This window comes from Chelmon rostratus, chromosome 20 (genome assembly GCF_017976325.1).
Source record: "Chelmon rostratus isolate fCheRos1 chromosome 20, fCheRos1.pri, whole genome shotgun sequence".
NCBI lineage: Eukaryota > Metazoa > Chordata > Actinopteri > Chaetodontiformes > Chaetodontidae > Chelmon > Chelmon rostratus.
Window position 1 is genome coordinate 18948418 of NC_055677.1, and position 21978 is coordinate 18970395.

Here is a 21978-nt window from a genome sequence, read left to right on the forward strand (position 1 = left end):
GATTTAAATTTAGCACTACAGACCCATGTCAAATTGAAAAAGCTTCTTAAACATCTGTCAGACGATAGAAGAGTAAAACTGCTGCTCATTATCATCGACAAACTATCAGTCACACCATATCAGATCCTGTACACTAGAGGTCCAGTAAATGGCATTAATGAAGGTCAACATTGATCTAATATACTGGCATATAACGATAAATATAACCCTACATTCATTATTCAAAACACTTACCACCCATCACTATTTATAGAACATATCTTCATTAAGTATTTAATTCCATGGAAAGCACTTTCCAGTATTATACTAGATTCCAGGGATCCATTGTTCTCATGGCTTCATTTTTTATTGTGCTAATAATTTTATTTCATTATATATGATCGTGTCTTGAATCTGCTCCATAGCGCTGCAGCGTGGGAAGTATGCTGACTGAGCTCGCATTGTATGGAGACCCATTAGACTGATACAGTACATTACTGCCAAGCAAACTGAGCTGCACTCAACATGGGAGCTGTTTGGAAAAGGAAAGTGGCTTTGAGCTGAGTGGATGCTGCCAAGAGAGACTCTGCATTAAATCAGTGTGTGGAGTCTCCTGAGGGACATAATAAAAGGTAGAGGCTGCGCTGCACAGCATTCTGAGACAGACACTGCATTCAGACATAAACCGTTCCACATTATTTCATGCACAATGCATTTCTAGTGTTGCTATGGTCCAACATGTCCATCTCATCAGTGTCTATCGTGTCATCTTCTCCCTCAAAATTTGATTAACTAGAAATAAGCAAAATTACAGAATGGGCCCACCAGTAATGTTTACTTTAATGGCTTAAATACCACAAATAAACAGAATAACTCCAAAAAAATGACTGCAGGAGATCCTGAGAAAACACATCATCAGCCAGAGTAAAGGTGGTTTATCTGAGCCACGTTCCATAAAATAAAAGCTTCTTCTGAGTGTCAAGGTAAAGTTTTCATTGATTGCTGAGTTGATGTTCAGGACAAATCTTTAATATCAGTAAAAGAAACTGCAGAGAAATACAGATGCACTTCTTTCTGTCCTCTAAATCTATTCTTCTTCTTGTTTTCTAAAAGCTTTTAATCAACACTGAGTCAAATGTTTTACATAATGTAAAAAGCTTCACTCGCAATGATGAACCCACAGACATTTAGCACCCACCTCTGAAGCTCTATGGAGCTTTGATGGTTGAATTGTTTTGAATACATCCAGTCAGCATTTCCTGCTGTTAAATACAATAAAGACAAATATTCTAATTATTGCTCCCGATGGAGTGAAAATGCAGTTTCAAGCAGACTTGGCTCACAATCTCACTCTCATTGACCAAACTCTGACTGGAGTCATAGCCTTAGACAGTCACTCTAATTAGCAGTTCAGGGGTTTTTCTATCAGCTCAACAACTGAATAAGAAATCCTGTCAACAACCTGCTCAGAGTTCTGCTGCTGGGATTTTAACGAACAAAGAATCATATCTCCACACTGAGTTGTACTGCTGTGCTGCTCTCTAGCCAGGATTCTAGGATGAAGACAAATTGAAATGTCTTTTATCAAGTTAATTTGTTTGGACATTTTTGCCCCTTGTCTCTCATGAACATTTTTTAGGACTCAAAAACGGACTGAATTCTGTTTCTATACAGAGTCTGCTGATTACCTCTTGATTAATTAAAAGTTTTGTCTGTAAAATGACAGAAAATTGTGAAAAAAATCTGCAATACTAAGTCCAAAACCCAATTATATTTATATTAAATTAGTATCATTGAACTGGGTGACTTAAACAATTCACTGAATATCAAAACATCATATCAATAACACATCCAGAATATTCACTTTCTGTCGATCAATAATTGACTAATCCATATATAACTGTAGTTAAAAGGAATATGCCAACAACATATTATCTTACTTTTGTCATTTAGCTTGCAGTGTTTGTATTTCAGGACACATTTTTTCACAGCACAGCTAATGGAGCTTGACATAAAATCTCTCCTGCCACCACTAATCGGTCAAGAGGTTTCTGGTGGAGGGACACTTTTTATTTGAAGGTCTTGTTGTAATTAATGTCCAATAAGGTTTTTAATCATATGGATATTTATTCACATTTGTGAACGAAGTTACAGTATTAAGATAACTGATCTTTTTCGTGATTTGTTCTAATAGAGCATACTCAAAGGCATGAATGACAGTGGCCCTCAATGACACTGATTATGATAAACTGGCAGGTCTGGAGGATCATTATTAGGTTACATGACAGGAGCTGACATTAGCGACATTACTCACCTTAAATGCCATTCTCGTGAGGCTGAGCCTCAAACTATGAGCCATTAGCTTTAAGTAGAAAGATCATTAGGGACTGGTGGAAATGAACCAAGATGATTGAAATAAAGTGGTACTGACACAGGAGTTCAGGACATTGTGATAAATCCATGGAATTAATTCATCCTAATAATGATGCCTGCAGGAAAGATGAACTTGCCTGTGGTGTGTGTTCGCTTACACAGGAAATGACAAACATTTTAAAATGTGTAGAATGTATGACAATTGCAGTTTCTGATCAAGCATTAAAGGAGTTGAACTGTTAGTTAAGGTTAAAGCAGTGAACATAGTTTCAGGTTATTCTCTGAAAGCATTTAAAAATGCAGTTTCAAGTTCAAAGCCTGTAGGCGAGCTTGTATGTAAGCACTGAAAGAAGCTTAACTGTGAGCTGAGGAGTAAGAGCTGAACGCAGCTGGAATATCAGTGGTCAAATAAGCCATAAAGTAGTTAGCAAGTCACTTGAAATGCTAGTTCACACTAACTGTACAACTGTAAAATGAAGTGTCATGTGTTAGTACGTAGGACGGCTGACCACGTCTGAATAATCTTTTATTCCTGACTTATCCTTCTTTTGTTTCACCCCTCCTCTGAGCTGGGTTGTGAAAGTAACACCTCAGGTTTGCTCAGGTCATTTTCTGTCTTCTGTTAAAAATAATCCATGAATTTATCCGTATTTATTTCCAATAAAAGATTTTCTGAGCTGTAATCGCAAGACGACCTCGTTCACTGCAGACTTTGGTGATCAAGGTCCTCTCGCAGCAGGAAACGCATCATATTTTAGCTGTGCAGGGAAATAAAATCTTCTTGAAAATTAGTAAACACAGACTCCTTTTGAGCATTAATTAAGTTGATGATACTTCAACCACTCACTGACCTGTTGTAAATGAGTGAATGAATGAAATGAATGAAAAGAATGAAAGAGTGCCTCATTTCTGCTTGAGGCTTCAGCTTCTGAATCGGTCTGCTCACGTCACTAATCTGTCACAACTGCAGCAGGACTGATTGGTTAAAACTTTCCACAAACGTATGGTTTTCCAAGAAGAAGTCCCTAAATGAGAAAATCAATTGGCTGGTCTTGTTTTCCACACAGCAAACATGATTTCCATGGATTACATTGATCCTATTACTCTACTGCTGAAACCAAAGGAGCACCCCATCATCCCTTTTGTGTGTTGTGCAATCTGTTGTACAGAATTTTAGGATATCATTTGTCTTCAAAAATCCTTTAAATAACAATTCAATATGAAGAGAGATGATCCTGGACAAAACTACTATATTGTTAGAAACCATCGTTTGCTTTCCATCCACACACAAAAAACATCTATACCGAGGTTTCTAAATCAGCTATGATTTTTACCCCTACAGTATGGAATCATACAGAAATGTTCCAGCACCAGTGGAAACTGTAAAAAAAATGTTTCGTTGCCAACAACTATGATGTAACACATGATAATTAACTGTTTTAATTCAAAGTCTTATTCAGTGCTTTATAACCTGCATGCATCAGCAGAATCACCAGTATTGTTGGCCACACAAAAACATCTCTTGGTCAAAAGCTGGTTTAGCTGCTTGGCCTGTTGGACTAATACACTATATCCTTCGCTGTATCTACCATATTTCAGTAAGATTGTGTCTCTGCCAGTGCTGTTATCAAACAATATCAGTTCTTGGAGGAAAAAAACATTTTTTGGACTAGATTCATCGACAGTCCAGCTGAAAATTAGACCAGAAGAAGCAAAGAAAAACAGAAAAACAAGAAAACATGCAGGCCAGAACACTGATATTTATTCAAAGGTATGCTAATATTAACATAACATTATCAAATGATGTTGCCGTGGAAAAGACAAAACTAAAACTAAATGACGAAACTGTAACTAAGACAGGTGCAATGATGAACTTTTTTTTGCACACTGCACTGGTGCTACAGAGGTTGGAAGTTTTGTAGCAGGGGCCACAAATTCGTAGCAGGAATACAAAACGTCTGTTACCATCTTTAAAACCACCACAAGTAATGCAGTGCATCACTTAATTCAGGCCACTGGCCACAACTAGGCTCTGTGGGCAGAACTTAAGTTCTTCATTTCTTCCATGTGGGATCCCACATGGAAGTTGGGGTTTTGGTTGAAAATCCTGTTTCATTTTCTCATGTCCTCCAGCTCAACTCACTCATTGATGTAAACAGTAGATGAGGCATCTGGCTTATGAGATGCGTCTCTGCCGCCACCATAGAGCAGCAGGTTCTGACCCGTTCACACAGTAGAAAATGTCAGACTTTTGTGCTGCTTTTGGATGTTCTAATGAAAGAAATGCCAGAACCAAACAACAGGGAATCACATTTATTCTACAATATTTTACTGCTACAAATGTGTCGAATTGGATAGATCACATCAATCTTTTTATACATTTGCTGGATGTGAGATTAGAGCTACATTTGTATTGTTCATCTCTCTTGCATAGATGTATACAGTATGTCACAATATATAGCCCTGAGGTGTCAAAACAGAACGCTGTGCAGTTTCTGCTTTCAATCTTCTCTCAAAGTCAGAGAAAATCCCCGTCTACAGACTAAAGAACACACATGCACACATGTTTCTACCATCTATCTTCCACCGACATCGAATCCTAACATGCACTTTTTATCTTTGGAAACAGAACTCTGTGGAACAGTCCCGTCCTCCATGCTCAATAACAGCGAGTGACTTTAAATAAAGGTACAGCCCCAGATGGCGCAGGACACTGTATGAATACAGATAATGTAGTTGGAACGATTAAAATATCTAAATATAGTTTGGAAATCTATGGACACATGTGTGAGGAAGTGTATTGCTGAGCGTGTGTGAGACTGTGTGTACCTCTGTGCTCCATTGTGGGTTGACTGTGTTGCAGACCACTCCGGAGCGTTTCTCCTGGCCGTGGTGTGGCAGCGAGGGGAAGATGCTGTGCTTTCCAGGCTGGATGGAGAGCTTCAGGTAGGGGTCGGGATTGAAGAACATCCCCTTTTTCAAACCAACTGCCTGGAGGTCTGAAAGACGGGGACACGGAAGCAAGGATGGAGTGGGTGATGACAACAAAATGAAGAATCACATCATTATGGGGTATGGTTATAGTTATCATTTTTGTACCTTGGCATGATTAGAAAGGGGCTGCACCAACCTTAATCAATCACTGATTTAATGCTCCATCTGGCTAACACGCTGAGTGACCTAAATCAAACATACCCACATTGTTGTATGACAGGTGTATGCGGAGTCTGGCTAATGCTAAAGTCCTCATGGTGGATCCTGCAGTGATGGCATTCAGTGAGGGTGTTTCTGCTGTTTTTTACTATATTCCCTGTCACCGCTGTGACGTTCAAAATGTTTGGAAAACATCTGAGGAGCGCAATGGAACAAAGAGGCTGAGTGAACAGTTATATTACGTACTGAGAATGAGCCCGAGCAACGGAGTTCTTCACTGTGCACAAAGCTCTGAGAGTGACGTTCAGACAGGTGAGTAAAACAAACTTGCTGATGGATGAACTCACTCTGCAGAGGAGAAAGTCAACAAACACCTGGAGACTCATGACCTCAGCACAGTAATTCTAAAATCTTGGCTACGACCCGTTTTGATTTTGAGTGAGCCAGTTACACTCAATTTGATCTGTAATCATTCTTCCAGAAAGATGAATCCAACTCCTTCGTCCAGCCCAGGGCCGCCTTGAGCTGTAGAGGAGTGGTTGTGAATGAAAAGTACATTACATGAGGCTACTGACACAGTCAGCAGGTAAGAGCTGAGTTGAGAAAGGCCCTTTTGTGTTATACAGACATTTTTGTAAGAGTACTGTGGGCTTCTATTAATAGGCAAGATTACTGGAAAAATACTATCATGAGTGCAGGACACCCCAGCAGGTTTACAGGCATGCTCTTGCCATTGAGCTCTGCATGTCTGCCTTTCCCTGAATCTAAGTTGATATATGATGTAAAAGTATATGATAAGTGATGTAAGAGTCGGCAGATTCAACTAGGACTAAGTGCACACACTACACATTAAAGTACTCAAACTGGAATGAGTCAATGCAGCTTCACACAAACAAACTTATGTACAGTGTAAGTAAATAAAAAGGGAACTAATGAGAAGTGTGCAAGTTTTTCTGTTACAATCAAGAAATAGTATTTGTTTTTTTTTCCTGAGGAAGGTAGAAAGTAGCAAATAAAATATCTCCACTGACTGAAAGACATAGTCGATGACTGCTTAACACTGAACAATTAAAAGAAAGTACAATCTGGTGTCATAGTTAAGCTATCTGTCAATGTTTAAGGCAATTTGTGCTTTGTAACAAAGTTTTCTTCTTGGTCCAAAAGCCTGCTTAAAAATTGTATGTCTGTAAGAAAACATTCAGCTGAATCTAACAGCGTAAAAAAAGACTTCTCATGTTTCGTTAATGAGTTCTGTCCTTGTTGTGGACGCAGGGAACGTGATTTTGCTAAATGCAATTGTTGAGAAGACATGAAAACATAATAAAGTAGGTGACACAAGCAGATGTACATGGAAGAACAGGTTTAATGTGCTGGCAGTCAGGTCTGAGAAAGCTTGAAGGACTGCATGTTCTGTATTGTGATGCTGATGATTTACATATGTACAGCTCTTACAGAGAGAATGGAGAATTCTGCCCAGACCAAATGATTTCAATGTTATTTTGATTTCAGGAAAAATCCAGTAAAGCTGGTCTTTAAGGTGTGTCCTGTCACTGTTTGATTGTTTTCTGTGTTTAAGCTGTTTCCTCTGAGAAACATGCATACTCAAAACCTTAACATGAGCTTGTATCTGAATGTAATCATTAACAGGCTCAGGTCCATCAGATTTATCATTTAAACAGCAACTTAACAATCAACAACAATTAACAACAATCAGCTTGCATCCAGCATTCATGTCTAGATTCCCCAAACTGCTGCCTGTCACATGCTCTCCATCGCTTTCCAAGAGAGAGTTACTGTAGTTATGTGACTACAGTTCTTTAAATCCTGGATGACTGCTGGAGACGGTATATCTGCATTTCCACTATCTGTGATGGTCAAGAGGGATGAAGCAGAACTCTTCACACTGTCGGGAGTTACATCCATCCATTATCTATACACCGCTGAATCCTTTGCAGGGTCACGGGGGGGCTGGAGCCTATCCCAGCCGTCTCTCGGGTGAAGGCAGGGGACACCCTGGGCAGGTCGCCAGCCTACCACAGGGCTACACATATAGACAGACAACCATGCACACCACTCATTCACACCGACGGACAATTTAGAATTATCAATTAACCTCAGCATGTTTTTGGACTGTGGGACGAAGCCGGAGAACCCGGTGAAAACCCACGCTGCACAGGGAGAACATGCAAACTCCACACAGAAAGATCCCAGGCGGGATCGAACCGGGGATCTTCTAGCTGTGAGGCGACGCTGCTAATGTCGGGAGTTGATTTCTGTTTTTATATGTCTTGATCACAGGGCCAAGATTGAAGTAAACATAACGTTGTCTTGTGCAGACAACGTCTTTTTTGCTGCTGTTTTGTCTATAGATTCAAGGTTCAAGATTGTTTATTGTCATTGAGCATGACATGTCAATGAGATTTCATAGCATGGGTTTTTAAACTATGAGGTGTGGCTCCATGAGGCTGAAGGAGGGAAGTGAGGTAAAGATACTGTGTGAGATAAGAGGGACAGGTGCATGCCAAGAAGTCACTCACTTACTATTGTTTGGCTGCTGATTTGGCCGTGCAACAGCACAGTCAGCAGTTGCAGCAGCTCTGACACACAGCCTGCAGGGGCAATTAAGGTATTTTAAGATACTTTTTCCTTGGTTCTGACTTTTCTGAGAATATCATTACTTCCAATGCTCATCACGAACAAATATCCATAAATCAGCTTAGAACCCCTACAAAAAGAGATTATCTTTGAAACTTCAGAACAGGCAAAGGAAGAACACTACAGACTGTGAAAAGAATCAATTATTAATAAATTTACAATGCAAATACAATCAGAAGTAATATAATAATGTAATAATAATAATCCAACTCAAACAGGTGGAGTGATATGCTACTCATGTTCAATTTCAGTGCTGACACAGTATTTTAACTACTACTTCTAACTCTAACTTTTCTGAAATATCCTTGTTAAGCATTTGAGCTGGCAATGATTTGAGCATAGCTCTGCTTTTAGAGAGACAACACTAAAATGACAGACATTGATAGACAGAGCTGCAGTTCTGGGGAAGGGTCAGATGAGGACAATGTGTGTCAGTGCATTGATCAAGGGGCTTTGAGTGTAGGAGTAAAGCAACGCAGGAGGGTAGGTTTGACAGATGTCAGTATCCTACCTGACAGGGAAAAGTTAATGAGTCTCCTGTTGCCCAGTCCATGGTTGACTTCAGGACTGACCACTGGCTTTAGTACCTGAGGACACAGACAGACATGAAGAGTTAAGGACTGTCCTCAAATGAAAAGAACATGAAAACAAACTCGATCCTTCCTTCTCTTCTACACCAGCGTCTTCCTTCCTTTGCTGCAAGATGAAACTTTAATGATGCCCACAAGCAAAATGGGTCACTGCAGCCAAATAATGGTATACAAGTAAGACGTAACAGAACACAAGTAGAGAGAGAGCACAGTGAACTAAAAGTAATAACTGAATAGCAAAAATCAATAGCAATTAAATACACTATGAACACATTTATGATTGATTTAAGAGTATAATATTGATTATGTGCAGACTGTTCATTATCTCTCGAAACACATAGATATCAGACATAAACTGAGTCCAAATACATGAATGTGTCGGTGGGGCCAAAACATCCAATCTCATTTGAACACAGCCTTTTTAAAGATCCATCCTCAGTCAGCCTGTCAGCGTCCTGCGATCAATACTCTGTCTTCATTATCCTGACATTGATTCTACAGCCAGTAAGAGGAGGAACATGGGTGGTGGTGGTGGTGGTGGGGGAGGGGGGGCACAGAAGAGCCGATGGAGAGAGGAAGTGGAGGAGAGTGAAAACATTGCCGTGCCGAGCTCCACAGTACAAATATCCTGCTAGACGTCCCTTACACACTGAACCCTGTCAAATATGAGCAGGCAAAACAACAGACATGATGGCCAACATCTTAGAGGATAAGAGGTCAGGTGGGGCTAGGGTCAAGTCTCCTCACATAGCTGCCATGTAACCACATACGACAAAGACGGAGTCTATGTAGCAGGCAAAAAATCCCACTCCTCCCCAACAACGTGATGCGTTGAATCTGTACCTCATGTATATCAGCCGTTAGGATGGTGTTAAAGAAAAGATCATGGCAAAAACCAAAAGGATGTATCTCTTTAGAAGCATTAGTGTGCTTTAGATAACATGGAATGAACCAAATTTCATTTCATTTTGAAAATATCATTCTGGAGAATTGTCTTATTTTTCTTCCTAAATTAGTTTTCAACAAGGCTGAGAGTCTGCAACCAGGCTAACAGCTCTGTGAGGCCATGTGATCACAGCTTTGAGCTAAAAGTCAGCATGCTAACACACAGCTGCATCATCTTTGTTTAGCATACTCATATTTGCTCATTAGCATAAAGCACAAGATACAGCTGAGACGTCATTAGCGTTGCAGGCATTTGGTCATAATCCTGTGGGGCTGAATAATAATATATATAATCAGCAGAGTCTCGTGGAGCTGCTGGCATGGCAACAGAATTTTAGTATTGTCAAGACACTTTGTCAGGGAACAAAATCTTATTCAGCAGGACATTTTTAAATGACTGTGGTGCTACAGAAAAGTCACCAAGTGACACCAAGTATTAGAAATTCTGTTCTCTGGAAACTAACATTCATACCAAAAATCACCACAATCTGCTCAGTGGGTGATTAGCATACTAGATGCTGTTGGACAGACAAACAGGGGGATGAAATGATCCAAACATCCTCACTCTGGTAATGACTAGACAAGAATGAGTGAGTGGTTTTGGCATTAATGTGACATATGCATTCATTTTTACTGTACGGAAAATCAAGACGTGAATTTAGGTGACTTTTTAATTTATAGTGGCTAGCATAGAGTGGTATCTTATACACATTGCTAATTTGGTTAACCCTCAATGCAAAAGCAGAGTGACACCACAGGAAGTTAAGCAGAGAAATGGAGACAGTATAAGGACATGTGAACAGTCAGTATGTTACAGCTGCAGCATTCCCTCACATCTCTGACTCTGTATAAGCTCTGAGTTCTTATGCAACTGCCTGGGAACAAAAAAAAAAAGGAACTGGCGGTGAAAACAACAAGATAAAGGGATAAAGGAAATGACAGATGTTTGGACCAATTCATTTTAATGAGATGCTAATCTGCCTTGCGGAGGACAGTTAGAGAGAAAAGTGCCAGCACGGGTCTCCTCACTGATTCTAATCTCACAGATAAACCGAATGACAACTTCATGCATCTGTAACACACTTTATATAATCTACCTTCCTAAAGCAGAAAGTAGAGGGAGACGCTTTAAAAATAAAAAAGGAACAGAATGTACGATTCATAAGCATCTTTTAAGTGTTGCAGGGATCTTAAATGATGTAAGAGGAGAGAGATTTTACACAATAACAGCACCCCTCCCCCCAACCATGACAAGCCTGAAAGAGACAGTGTGCATTTACAAAGTGGATCCACATCTGATTACAGGTCAGACGGACCAAGACTCCAACCTCTGTGTGAGTGGGTATTAGATATTTGAATACATTCCAGTGCCTTTTAAGACAGAGAGGCTGAGTGATCTAACTGAGTTAGAGTGGCTGGACGGAGAAACAGGCTAGTGCAGAGGAGGTTATGTCAGCTCGGTGTTGAGAGTGAGCCTGGTGGGGGTGGTTTGTCAGATGTCATCGTCTGATGTCAATCAGTCAGTGGCAGTCCTGGGCCTGATGCTGCATGCCTTTCAAGGGAGGTAGCTCTGACACGAAAAGCAAAAGCTGAACTTAGGATCATCCGGACATTTACCATCTAGGAGCTAAACGATATACACTAATCTGAGTCTTTATATGTGTGTGTGCAGTTATGCAAAAACACCTTATTTTTTGACCCTTACACATTTGAACACTAAGTCCACATATATGCGTGAACTATTGCACGAAACCCAACAGGCAGTTCCATTTGTTTTTCTATTCATACATGTTTGCTTCAGACTTGATATCATGTGGCGGAAGAAAAAAAGTCTTGTTGCCTTGACTGTTTAATGCCACTATGAGACAGCGATGGAGGGCACAGCGTGAGTTTGGCATTGTTTATCAATCCGAGCATGTCATATTGTATTTTGTGAATTATCTGTGTCATGACCACAAGATGACACAGGAAACAACAAAAGCCATCACATGCAGGTGAATGACCTGGAGAACAAACCAAAGTAGAGTATTAAAAAGTTCACAATTTTGTTTCAGATCAAGTGTACAATGACTTGATGTTACATTTTATTTTTTTTTGTTTGCCAAGAAAAAAGTTCATGCATGTAACCCCAAATTGTCATTTTTACATTTGCTTGTATACAGATGAAACAAATGAAACACAACACATCAATTCGCTCACTTTTGAACAGAGCCAGGCTGTTTCCCCTTGCTTCCACTCTTTATGCTACGCTAAGCTAACCACATCCTGACTCCAGCTCCGTGTCTGACACACAAACGTCTCATCTCACTCTTGGAGAAACAGCTAAAATTAAGGCTATTCCTTTCATGTTTATTCTAGTCTTTTTATCTATAATCTATATTGACAAAGAGATTTGTGAGACTGATCAACAATATAGCACAAGTTATACACTACATTAGAAACTAGAGAATAAACTCTGCACACCACCAATATGTCATAAGCTGAACATCATATTTTAATCATATCTTATCATGTGTCATATTATAATTGAGACAGTTAACAGACTCTGAATGTCAGACTGATTAACCTCATGACCCCTTCAATCTGACATATGAGTCTCACGATGCTGCAAGAAAACAAAGGAACAGGCGGCTGAATGAATGAGTAGTCACATGTGTATGTGTAAAGAAAGAGAAAGACGTGGGCAGAGTGAATCGTTATGGTTACCCAGGCTATCCAGCTCAGCCTCATCCTCCTCACGCTCCTTCTCTCAGGATGGCTGGGAGACATAAGTCCCAGCTGGAGACACATGCCGTCCATCACACATATCCAAAAACAAAAACGCTGTGTCTTCTCTGTCTGCTGACAGTTCTGACTGGCTAGAGTAAACACGCAAAGTGGACAAATCCCCCTCCAGTGTTTTCCAGCCTGTCCAGCTCCTTCTGTTTCCTCCTTGTCCCCCTTTGTTGTGTCTGCCTCCTGAAGTTCGACCTGGCGCTCTCCATCCCTCGCCTCCAAAAACCTGAATGACTTACCTGGAGTGGAGGAGCGGACCCTCCTCTGCTATCTCTACTCCTCCCTCCCTGCCTGTCTCTCTTCCTATGGCGGTTATTTTTATTCCTTTGTCCTCAGGAAGCAAGGACAGATCAAGTTCTGGGCCCATCAGCATTTCTAGGGGCCCACAGCAGCAGAATGGGAAGGCGAACGCTGAAATCCAATCCCTCAGCTGGACACCCTCTTGATAACAGGGTCTGACTGATACAGGTTTTAGAAGGGCAATGGCAATATTGAGATGCTGATAAGTAATGTGGTACTGCGGCTAAAAAAAAAAATCATCTGCCATCAATCAAGATTTTGACACGGCAATTTTTCATGTGACCACTATCACACTGGGAACCCTGGTTATCCAATGGCCACGTACTATTTTGCAGGATGGGAGAGCTACAGATAAGGACACCATGGTCTGGATATCAGAGTCAGATGCCTCAAGCTAAAGGGACTGGACATACAGCCTCAAAGGCACCTGCCTTCAAATCACCAGGCTAGACCTCTGATACCTTTAAACATAAACCTATACCCAACCTCTTTGGTACAGAATTTGATTGGAAAGTTTTATGGCCAATAAATATTGCATTTAATCATTTATTTTGTTGTATTCATGTTTTCCTCCCTCCTACCTATGTTGCTATGTCAGTTAATTATTTCAATGCTCTGTTTATCCAGTTTATTGCTTTTAATATCACATTTTTGATCATTTTCATGTCTCATGTGCACTAGTCCCAATTGCTGTTCATATTTGTTCTATGTTTTGTGGTAAAGCACTTTGAGTCGCGCTAATTGGACAAAAGGTGCTGTAAAAATGAAGTTTGATTGATTGAGTCTACGTCATCATGTGCATCAAGCGCTGCCAAAGCCACTCAGCTCCACTTGGTACTCGGCTGATTTTTTAAAACTCTGCTTTTTTTAAACTATGCTTTCTAAGTTGGGATGCTGAATTCCCTCTGCATTGCAGTCATAGTTGGAGGAAGTGCAGTCAAAACTTTCAAATTCTCAGAAATTCTTGTCAGTGTTGTAGAGTTGTAGCTATCCTCCCTGTTCCAGTAATACTGGGACAGAGTAGTTTCAAAACCATCTGCAGTAGCAAGCTATTTTTTCCACTATGTAGTGGGATAGTGGGACATTGTGATATCTTGTTTTCTCTAGAGGATAAAAAGCTCAGAAATGATTGCACTGCGCCACAGATTTTGAGAAATTGAATAAAAACCATCAGATTCAATGTGATTATGTTAATCTCTCTTTCATCCAATTCAATTTTGCTTTAAACAGAAAATGTTATTGTCATGATAGGTTGTAAGATTATATAAAAAATATATGCAAATGTTTGACAAGCACAGGTAAAGTGATTAACACGATACTACATCACATCACCTGAGGGAATTACTGATCCATCTAACATGGATGCATTATGCACCACTATGCTGTACATTTGTCTCACTTGTACTATTTCCATTTTGAGCTAAAATGTCAAACCTAACATGGACAGATATCAAGGACCTCTTCCTTGATATCTGTCCAAGTGGGTCAGTGAGGAAAAATGCTACTCTGGACACTGCATACTCATATTCTATGCAAAAAAACCTTGAGATTTTGAAACCTTTGATTCTGCATTTAAACTTGACAAACAGATAAATTCTGTGGTGAGAGGCAGCTTTTTCCAACTGTCGGTCTTAGCAAAACGTAAAACCCTTCTGATCGTTCCAAGATTCTGAATCAGTAATCCATGCTTTCATTACCTCTCGCCTTGTCTACTGTAACTCCCTGTGCATGAGTTAGTCAGTCTTCACTCTCATGCCTGGAGTAGGTGCAGAACATTGCAGTTAGGCTTTTAACTCGTCCCCGCATGCAAAAACAGATTTCCACATACTTGCCACCCTCCACTGGCTCCCTGTCTGTTTTAGAGCCCATTTTAAAGTATTATCGCATGTTTTTAAAGCATTTCAGGGATTGGCTCACTCATATTTATCTGACCTTTAAATTCCTTACACCCCACCAAAAACATGCAGGTCTCCTGGCCGGGCACTTCTGGTCATCTGGTTCAGCAGAAGCTCAGAGGTGGCCGTGCTTTCTCAACTGAGGGCCCAGTCAGAACAAACTGCCCCTGCACATCAGATCTGCCCCCTCATTCAAAGCGCAGCTCAAGGCCCACCGCTACTCTTTGGCTTTGCTACATACTGAAAGAGCTACTACTAAATGGTCTTTTGAATGGTTGTTTGATTAGTTGTTGCATTGATTTCATCTTGATCTGTGCTTGCATATAAGCATGCTTTTTTTGTTGTCTGCGCTGTTGTTCTTGTTTTCTTCTGCTTATGTTTCTAAAGCATTTTGGTCAACTCATGTTATTTTAAATGTGCTACAGAAATAAATTTGACTTCTCTGATGCTGCTAATTGGTCTGGTGTCAAGCCTGCTGTGCTAATATCTGTTGAGCTAGAGTTCATATTCGGCAGTTGATACTTCACATGATATGTACATGGCTGTTCATTAAGTCATTTTCTTTGTATCTCCGAATTCAATGATGTCATCACCCAGCTCACTTCCAGGCTCATTAATAAGGAGTTTGGCTGGCTGCTGATTTATGTGAACGCTTTCAGGGCAAACACATAAGGAGAACAATACATAGATCTTTACACAAGGAATTTACATTTTACTTTCTTTAAAGTATAAGTACTTTTAATTGATATAAATATTTCATCTCAGTCAGTTATCTGCCTTTCACAGACAATGGGAGGATTAAAGGAATAATTGCTGTAATTTTACCAGCTCTTCCAGTATGTAATCAATTCCTTTGCTATTAAAATTAATATCTTAATAGTTTACTATTTGTACGCTTAGTGATGATCATTATTGTCATCATTTTTATCTTTTTGGACCAGAAAATATCTATGCAAGCAAATGAGCGGCCTCAATGTCACAGTCGATTCTCTGGATTTGGGATGTTTGGTGTGATGAAGTATTGTCACTATATGGAGCTTAGAGTCAGTTAAAGTAGAGCACCGTCATGCTTGCCTCAGCTGATCAGCATCAGCTGTCACAATATCATTATCTTATTGATGTATGGTAGATTCAGCTACCAGCTGACCGGTATCATATTCTCATGCAAACACGGATTGCTGCCCAAATTTACTCAACGACCACAACCTCCTGCTCGCGCTCAAGCTGTAGCACTGTTAACCTGCTAAGCTCTATGTTCATGTAAATGTCTGACACAGTATCCCAAGGGACTGACTCTCAGCAGAATGCTCCTTGCTGCTCAGATTCTTTGAAAGCTCCCTCAAAGAGCAGAGCCTCCTTCCTCCAAATCCAAATGTACAACCAGCTGCAACTCTGTCTGAAATATACTCTGTGGATTCTGGCGTAGTGTTGTACCTTCATCAGAGTTGTAGCTGCAGCATAGAGACTTCAGGAGTGGTTTGTTACCTGGCAAGCTACAATTAGAAATTAGCTTCCTCCTCACTAAGGTTGACCGGCTGAACGGAACCGTAATGAGGATGCTTGGCTACTGAGTGATCAATCAAGTCCCACAAATCTCAAAAAGCTACATGCATATGTTAAAATAAAGCCACAAGGTGTGGTGAGACTCACAGTTGCTGGGACATTCTTGATGGTCACACTGGGTGTGGTTGCCCTCAGGGCTCCGGTGACACCGTGATAGTACCTGAAGCAGACCTGGGTCTCAGCTGAGGAGGACACACAGACGGAGAGAAAATCAAACAAGGATTCATCCACTTCCTAAAACACTGAATCTGACTCCACATCCCTGTGTCAAAACTCAGATGATTAACGGTGATGACTTTATTTCTTAAGACATACAATTTAAATGATTTTGTAGTTTGACGGTGTTCATTTGTTAAAATTCAAAGTGAGTCCTGCTTGCTGTCCCATGTGATCATTCTCATTTGAACTTCATTGATGATATTTGGGAATAATGAATAATCTATATATGCACACAGGTATTTACATGTATGTCAGAAGAAAATAAAAAAAGAAAGAAGAAAAAGAAATGTATGTAATGTACACACTGTATGTGCGGGTAAGTAATAAGTAATTAAGTATGTAACAAACAGTGAAAACGCATTTGGCACTATCCCCAGTACTATTTGCATTAGCTAACATCTACACACACACAGACACACTCCTTGTGAGGACCCTCATTTTCATAATGTGTTCCCTAGTCTCTTACCCTGACCTTAACCAAGAGCTGAATGACTAACCCCAACCCTTATCTTAATATAAACCTAATTCTAACCGAACCCTAACCCTAAAACCAAGCCTGAACCTTCAAACAGCCCTTTGAAGATGTGAGGACCAGCGAAAATGTCCTCACTTTGTCTGTTAAAAACTTGTTCTTGTCCTCTCGGTGTAGCAACACACACACACACACACACATGTTCTGACATGTCCTTCGTGGCTTCTGAATGATTCATAGAACTAAATAAAAATTTTAAATGGACATTATCATTTTTTAATGATGATTCTAAAATATTACATAACATGTTTTCAGTTTTTAATACTTTGATCAATTCAAGTACAAAAAAAAACAAGAAATTAGAGGTCAACAGAAAATGTACAATTTTTTATCATTAAATGACTTCACTTATTGGTGAAGTTGTCAGTGATAGCTGTTAGGTGACATTCATCATTTCTGACTCTCCACAGTCCACTGGAAAACAGGGGCAGTAGAGCAAATAAGCAAAATACTTGGGGGACAGGAGGAGATTAAGGTCATAGTAAAGCTCCATGTTTTTCTGCTTGTTTGGCCGGACACACTCAAATGGGTTGACAAGAAGAGGGGGAACACACAGCAATACTGCATTCAAGTGATCGAATGTACACAAGTCAGCCTGCGGTCTGACCTAAGTATCAAACAAAGAGGGAGGCAGAAATACTGTCACTTTGATTTGCACATCCTGACATGGCTTCACAGACCCTCACATTATGAAAACAGTTCAAGTCTTTAGTTTAAGTACCCTTAAATGAGAATAAGAAACAAGTACAGAGAAAACCTCATTAGACATCACTGAGGAGGGTCACAGAGACAAGGATCCTATTACTGTACATGCTGGTGACAAAATGAAGTAAACTAAATGTACCAAAGATTCACAGTACGAACAGTTGGTGCGAGGTGTAACTGCAGCTTGGTTAGCTTTTTTTTTCATTAAAGGTAATAATCACTGTAACAATCAGAGCATGGGGCAGCCCTGTCTAACAGAAATTACCTTTATTATGTTGTGCTGATAAGCATAATTGTTGCCTGGGTTATGTTCAGAGTGAATAAAGTGGTATTGTACATTTATGTACCGCACAAAAGTCTTCAGGAGGTGGTCAGATGGATGGTGAGCATGCAAGATTTGGAAACCGGAGTCCAAGGTTTGCATCTTAAGGCCGGCCTGTGGTTATGCTTAGATAAGAAAAGCACTTTAGCAAATGATGGGGAGAGATTGTGGTTTCATTTGTTGAGAAACACGTTGTGTCTGTCAATGCAGACTTTTACCATATCAAACCAGACCACGACTTTCCCCAAGCTCAACCAAGTGCTGTGAGTGCCTGAACATAACCTGGAAATGTCTAACAATGACGCAGTAACTATGAGTGGATATAGTATGAGCAGATATTTTGTGAAAAACAAAAGAAATACTTTGTCAGTTAACATTTAACTGATATGTTCAGTATCATCATTTTGTACTACTTGCCAGATGCATTAGTTCACAACATTTCCTATTTATGTTGATAGAAAATGTATCACATTTCCTCTGAGACTTATTTCCTGTCCAAATTAGTACTATATACAGTATAAATCAATTCTAGGACACCAGAATGCACAGGGACATCAGCACCATCTTGAGCAGCTAATATGTAGGTTTACAGATATTTGTTTTTTGCAGACATCACATGGTCCAGTCAGTGTCCCTGCCCACTTTGATAGGACATAATGAACTGCTCTCTGACTGTCATGGCTCTTTGGATGGCATTATTGGTCTGTCAATCTATTGGTTCACCACTTAAATATCTCTCTATCTCTAAATATCTCTCAGTATGCTAAACTTGCCTGGTGAACATGGGAAACGTCATACCTACTAAGTATCAGCAAGCTCTGCTGTGCATCTTCACAGAGCTGCTAGCAGGGCTGTAGACCCTCAGACTTGTTATTGTACAAGTGTTATACAGTCCAACCCTGACTGCAAAGAAGCTGGGACACTGTAAAACATAAATAAAACCAACTTTTTTCTAATCAGGGTTGTGCACCACTTGGCTGGTGTGAAAGTCTTGTATTCTTAAGATGCCATCTTTACAGAAACTAAGAATTTGACTTTAGCTGGGTGACTATGCATTTTTTTGCATTGCTTAAACTGTTCTAGAACCTTTCTAAGGACAAGAGTCTCAACATTGGATTGGATTATCTCAGCAGTCAAGAAACACAAGTAATTCCATTCTTATCCACCAGATGCATTATAAACTGTCACACTATGAACACAAATATTGTTCATTATGGAACACTCCTTCTATCTGAACAGGCAAAACAACTGAACGCTGGAGGCAGTGAAATTCTAACGGCATGCACACTTCTGAAGATTTGTATCAAGGCAGTATATTTTTCAGTGCATTTCTTTATAAAAATAAACTGTTCCTAGTCATGTTGCTTTTACATCCAGTGAAGACTTTGGTGGAATTCAATAAAAGGTATGAAGTGTATTTTTTGGCAAAAGTTATCCCCAAATCGAAATGTATGATTTCAGTGAATAATTCTAGTTGAATATTTAAGTGAGAAACATGCTGTTTTCACTTAGAGACTATTTTCCCAGAGGAGTACAGAGGACTGATGGAGAGCTTCGTCACATGGTGCAGCAACAATCACCTGAAGCTCAATATCAGCACAACCAATGAGCTTGTGGAGGAATATAATGACTCAAATATGGATGTTGCTGCAAAGAAATGTGGATGCTTCACACACAGCTCGTCACAGAACATCTATACAATCAGCGCAGTTTCAAGGTGGAAACCCAACCATTAACCTCAACTGAGCGGAATGTTTGTTTGGCAGCAGCATTGTATTATACTGTAGACACTGTTTTATTGATGGTGGTGTAGCTGTAAGAGTAAAGCAGCTGTATTATTTGTATCTGGTTAAATATCATGTGCTTTAATTGCTGTTTAAGGGGCTTTTCCAAGCCTCCTCCACCTATAGAGAGAAGAGCAACCACCTATAGAGACTGTAGAGAAACCACCTGGATGGCTTTATGGTGATAAGTGTATTCTGTTTCATGTGTGCATCCACTTAGTCTCTTTCACTCAAACACACGCAGTTTGCTGTTTTCCTAATCCCAGAGATTGTGCAACGTTTGTGACGTCTCCCTGCACCCATTCTCCTCCTCTCCCTACTACTAATGATGTGCCTCTGTGACCTACCCTGATACTTTTGCAGAGGCTGGTACTTGCAGCTACAGCTTACATAAGTAAAAGTATATATTACCAACAAAATTCACTAAGAGTATCAAAAGTAAAGTACTCATTATGTAGAAAAGTAGTCCCTGTCACTGCTTTGCTGTGATGTCTTTGGATTAATACTGCTGCTGAGTATTTTGTATTTTACCACTGTAGATGTTCACGGTTGAACTACAGTTGGGTAGTTATAGAGATTTATTACAGCATATTAAATATAATCGATCATTATCAACAGCTCTGCTTTCAGCTTTGTGACGATGCGTTTTCCAGCTAATCCAAGAGGGTCGAGCCCTAAAGTAACGCTTCATTGCTCATCCGTCCAAGACTCAAACTATGTTATTTCTCCACATGAAATTATGACAATTTTACTCTACATCTGCAGTGAACACACGTCTTTATTTATCTTATTTCCAAAGTGTGTTGATTGTCTCTTCACCGAAATCTGGAGTCAAATACAGTGTGTCTTGTGTTATTGGTAGTGTCTTCACTCTGTGGAAAACGGAAAGCGATGCAGCAGTCGTTATAACAACGGCGGCAAAAACAATACAATTTGAAAGTGCTGGGGGGTAGAAAAGTTGTTTGTTTCCACTGTAAGTAACAGAAATAAATGCTAATTTTTAATAGTTTGATAGTCGAACTGACAAATGACTGCAGTGCAGTTAGTTTTAAGCTGGATAACATTCGCAAACTTTCACTCCTGATCAGCAGCCTCTTCTTACTCAATTTGAATCAAAAATAACAATTGCGTTTTTTTCAATAACTTCTATGTCATGTGACCCAGTGACTGAGATATTTTCACTTAATCGCACAGCACTCTAAAGGTGTGCACACAAACTGTGTATGCCACGCATGCCAGGCATGTTCTCCAGCGTTTGCCATCTTTGTCTCAGAAGAATCCAGGGAAAACCGTGTTAGACAACTTATATTTGACCACATGCTGTGCACAACTGAGCCACTGCAATCTTTAGCTAAAAAAAGTCCTGAGAAAACCCAGTATGAGCACTTATTTTTGACCGCATACTGTGTAGAACTGCGGGTTTCACCCACAACCTGCTGTTCAAATAAACACTGGTGTGTCTGACTGTGTGGTTTGTTCAGGCTGGTCTGGCTGGTGGACATTCAAACATCAGGTTCATTAAAGCACAGATTGACTGTCCATCACCTCTGTGGGCGCCAGCAGCATTAATGATGACCACTAAAACTGTCTATTCAATGCATTACCTGTCCATACGGCTTTGTGTTTACTCCTCTTTGTTTGTCTGCAATAAGTCAGTGTGAATATGAAACTGTCTTTCACTTAGTCCTGACGAAGTGAACCAAACTACAGTATATTTTAGTGCTGTTTCTTAGATCCAATTACTGTTTTTCAGCTGCACTGTGCAGAGATCGGTGATGTTTTATTTCATTATTACAATATTTATAGCACCTTTAAGCAGAGTTACTGAATATCTGCATATTTCAGAAGACAATTCTTGAGTTGAAAACTGTTTTTTCTCAAAAACAATACAAAACAAAACAGAACAAGAGAGAGTTTGTGTTACTTACAGTCACTGAAGTGGGAGCTGGAGTCTATTTTCCAAACAATCTGCCCTTTGTGAGAGCCGTTGATGCCGCGGTTCTTGTAGTCCAGAAAGTTCTCAGACAAAGCCTCATCTGGGAAGAGAGATTGAAGATGTAACCACACTGCTACTCCGACCCTTCAGTCATTTTTATGTTGCATTTCTCACTACGCTTCCAACTGGAACTGATTTTCCATGTAGAAATGTACTTCCCTACCCATTACACGTGTGCTTTAATATAAGATA

The 21978-nt window shown here is 39.9% G+C and overlaps 1 protein-coding gene across 1 annotated transcript in view; it reads right to left on the reverse strand.

The window, feature by feature from the left end:
- LOC121623843 (E3 ubiquitin-protein ligase HECW1) overlaps positions 1–21978 on the reverse strand; it is a 69770-nt gene that overhangs the window by 40332 nt on the left and 7460 nt on the right. Inside the window, exons 3-6 of the mRNA XM_041961327.1 lie at positions 21719–21826; positions 16316–16410; positions 8672–8747; positions 5182–5351 (exon numbers count right to left, since the gene is read on the reverse strand). Of these exons, the coding sequence (XP_041817261.1) occupies positions 5182–5351; positions 8672–8747; positions 16316–16410; positions 21719–21826 (449 nt within the window). The remainder of the gene's footprint in view (positions 1–5181; positions 5352–8671; positions 8748–16315; positions 16411–21718; positions 21827–21978) is intronic.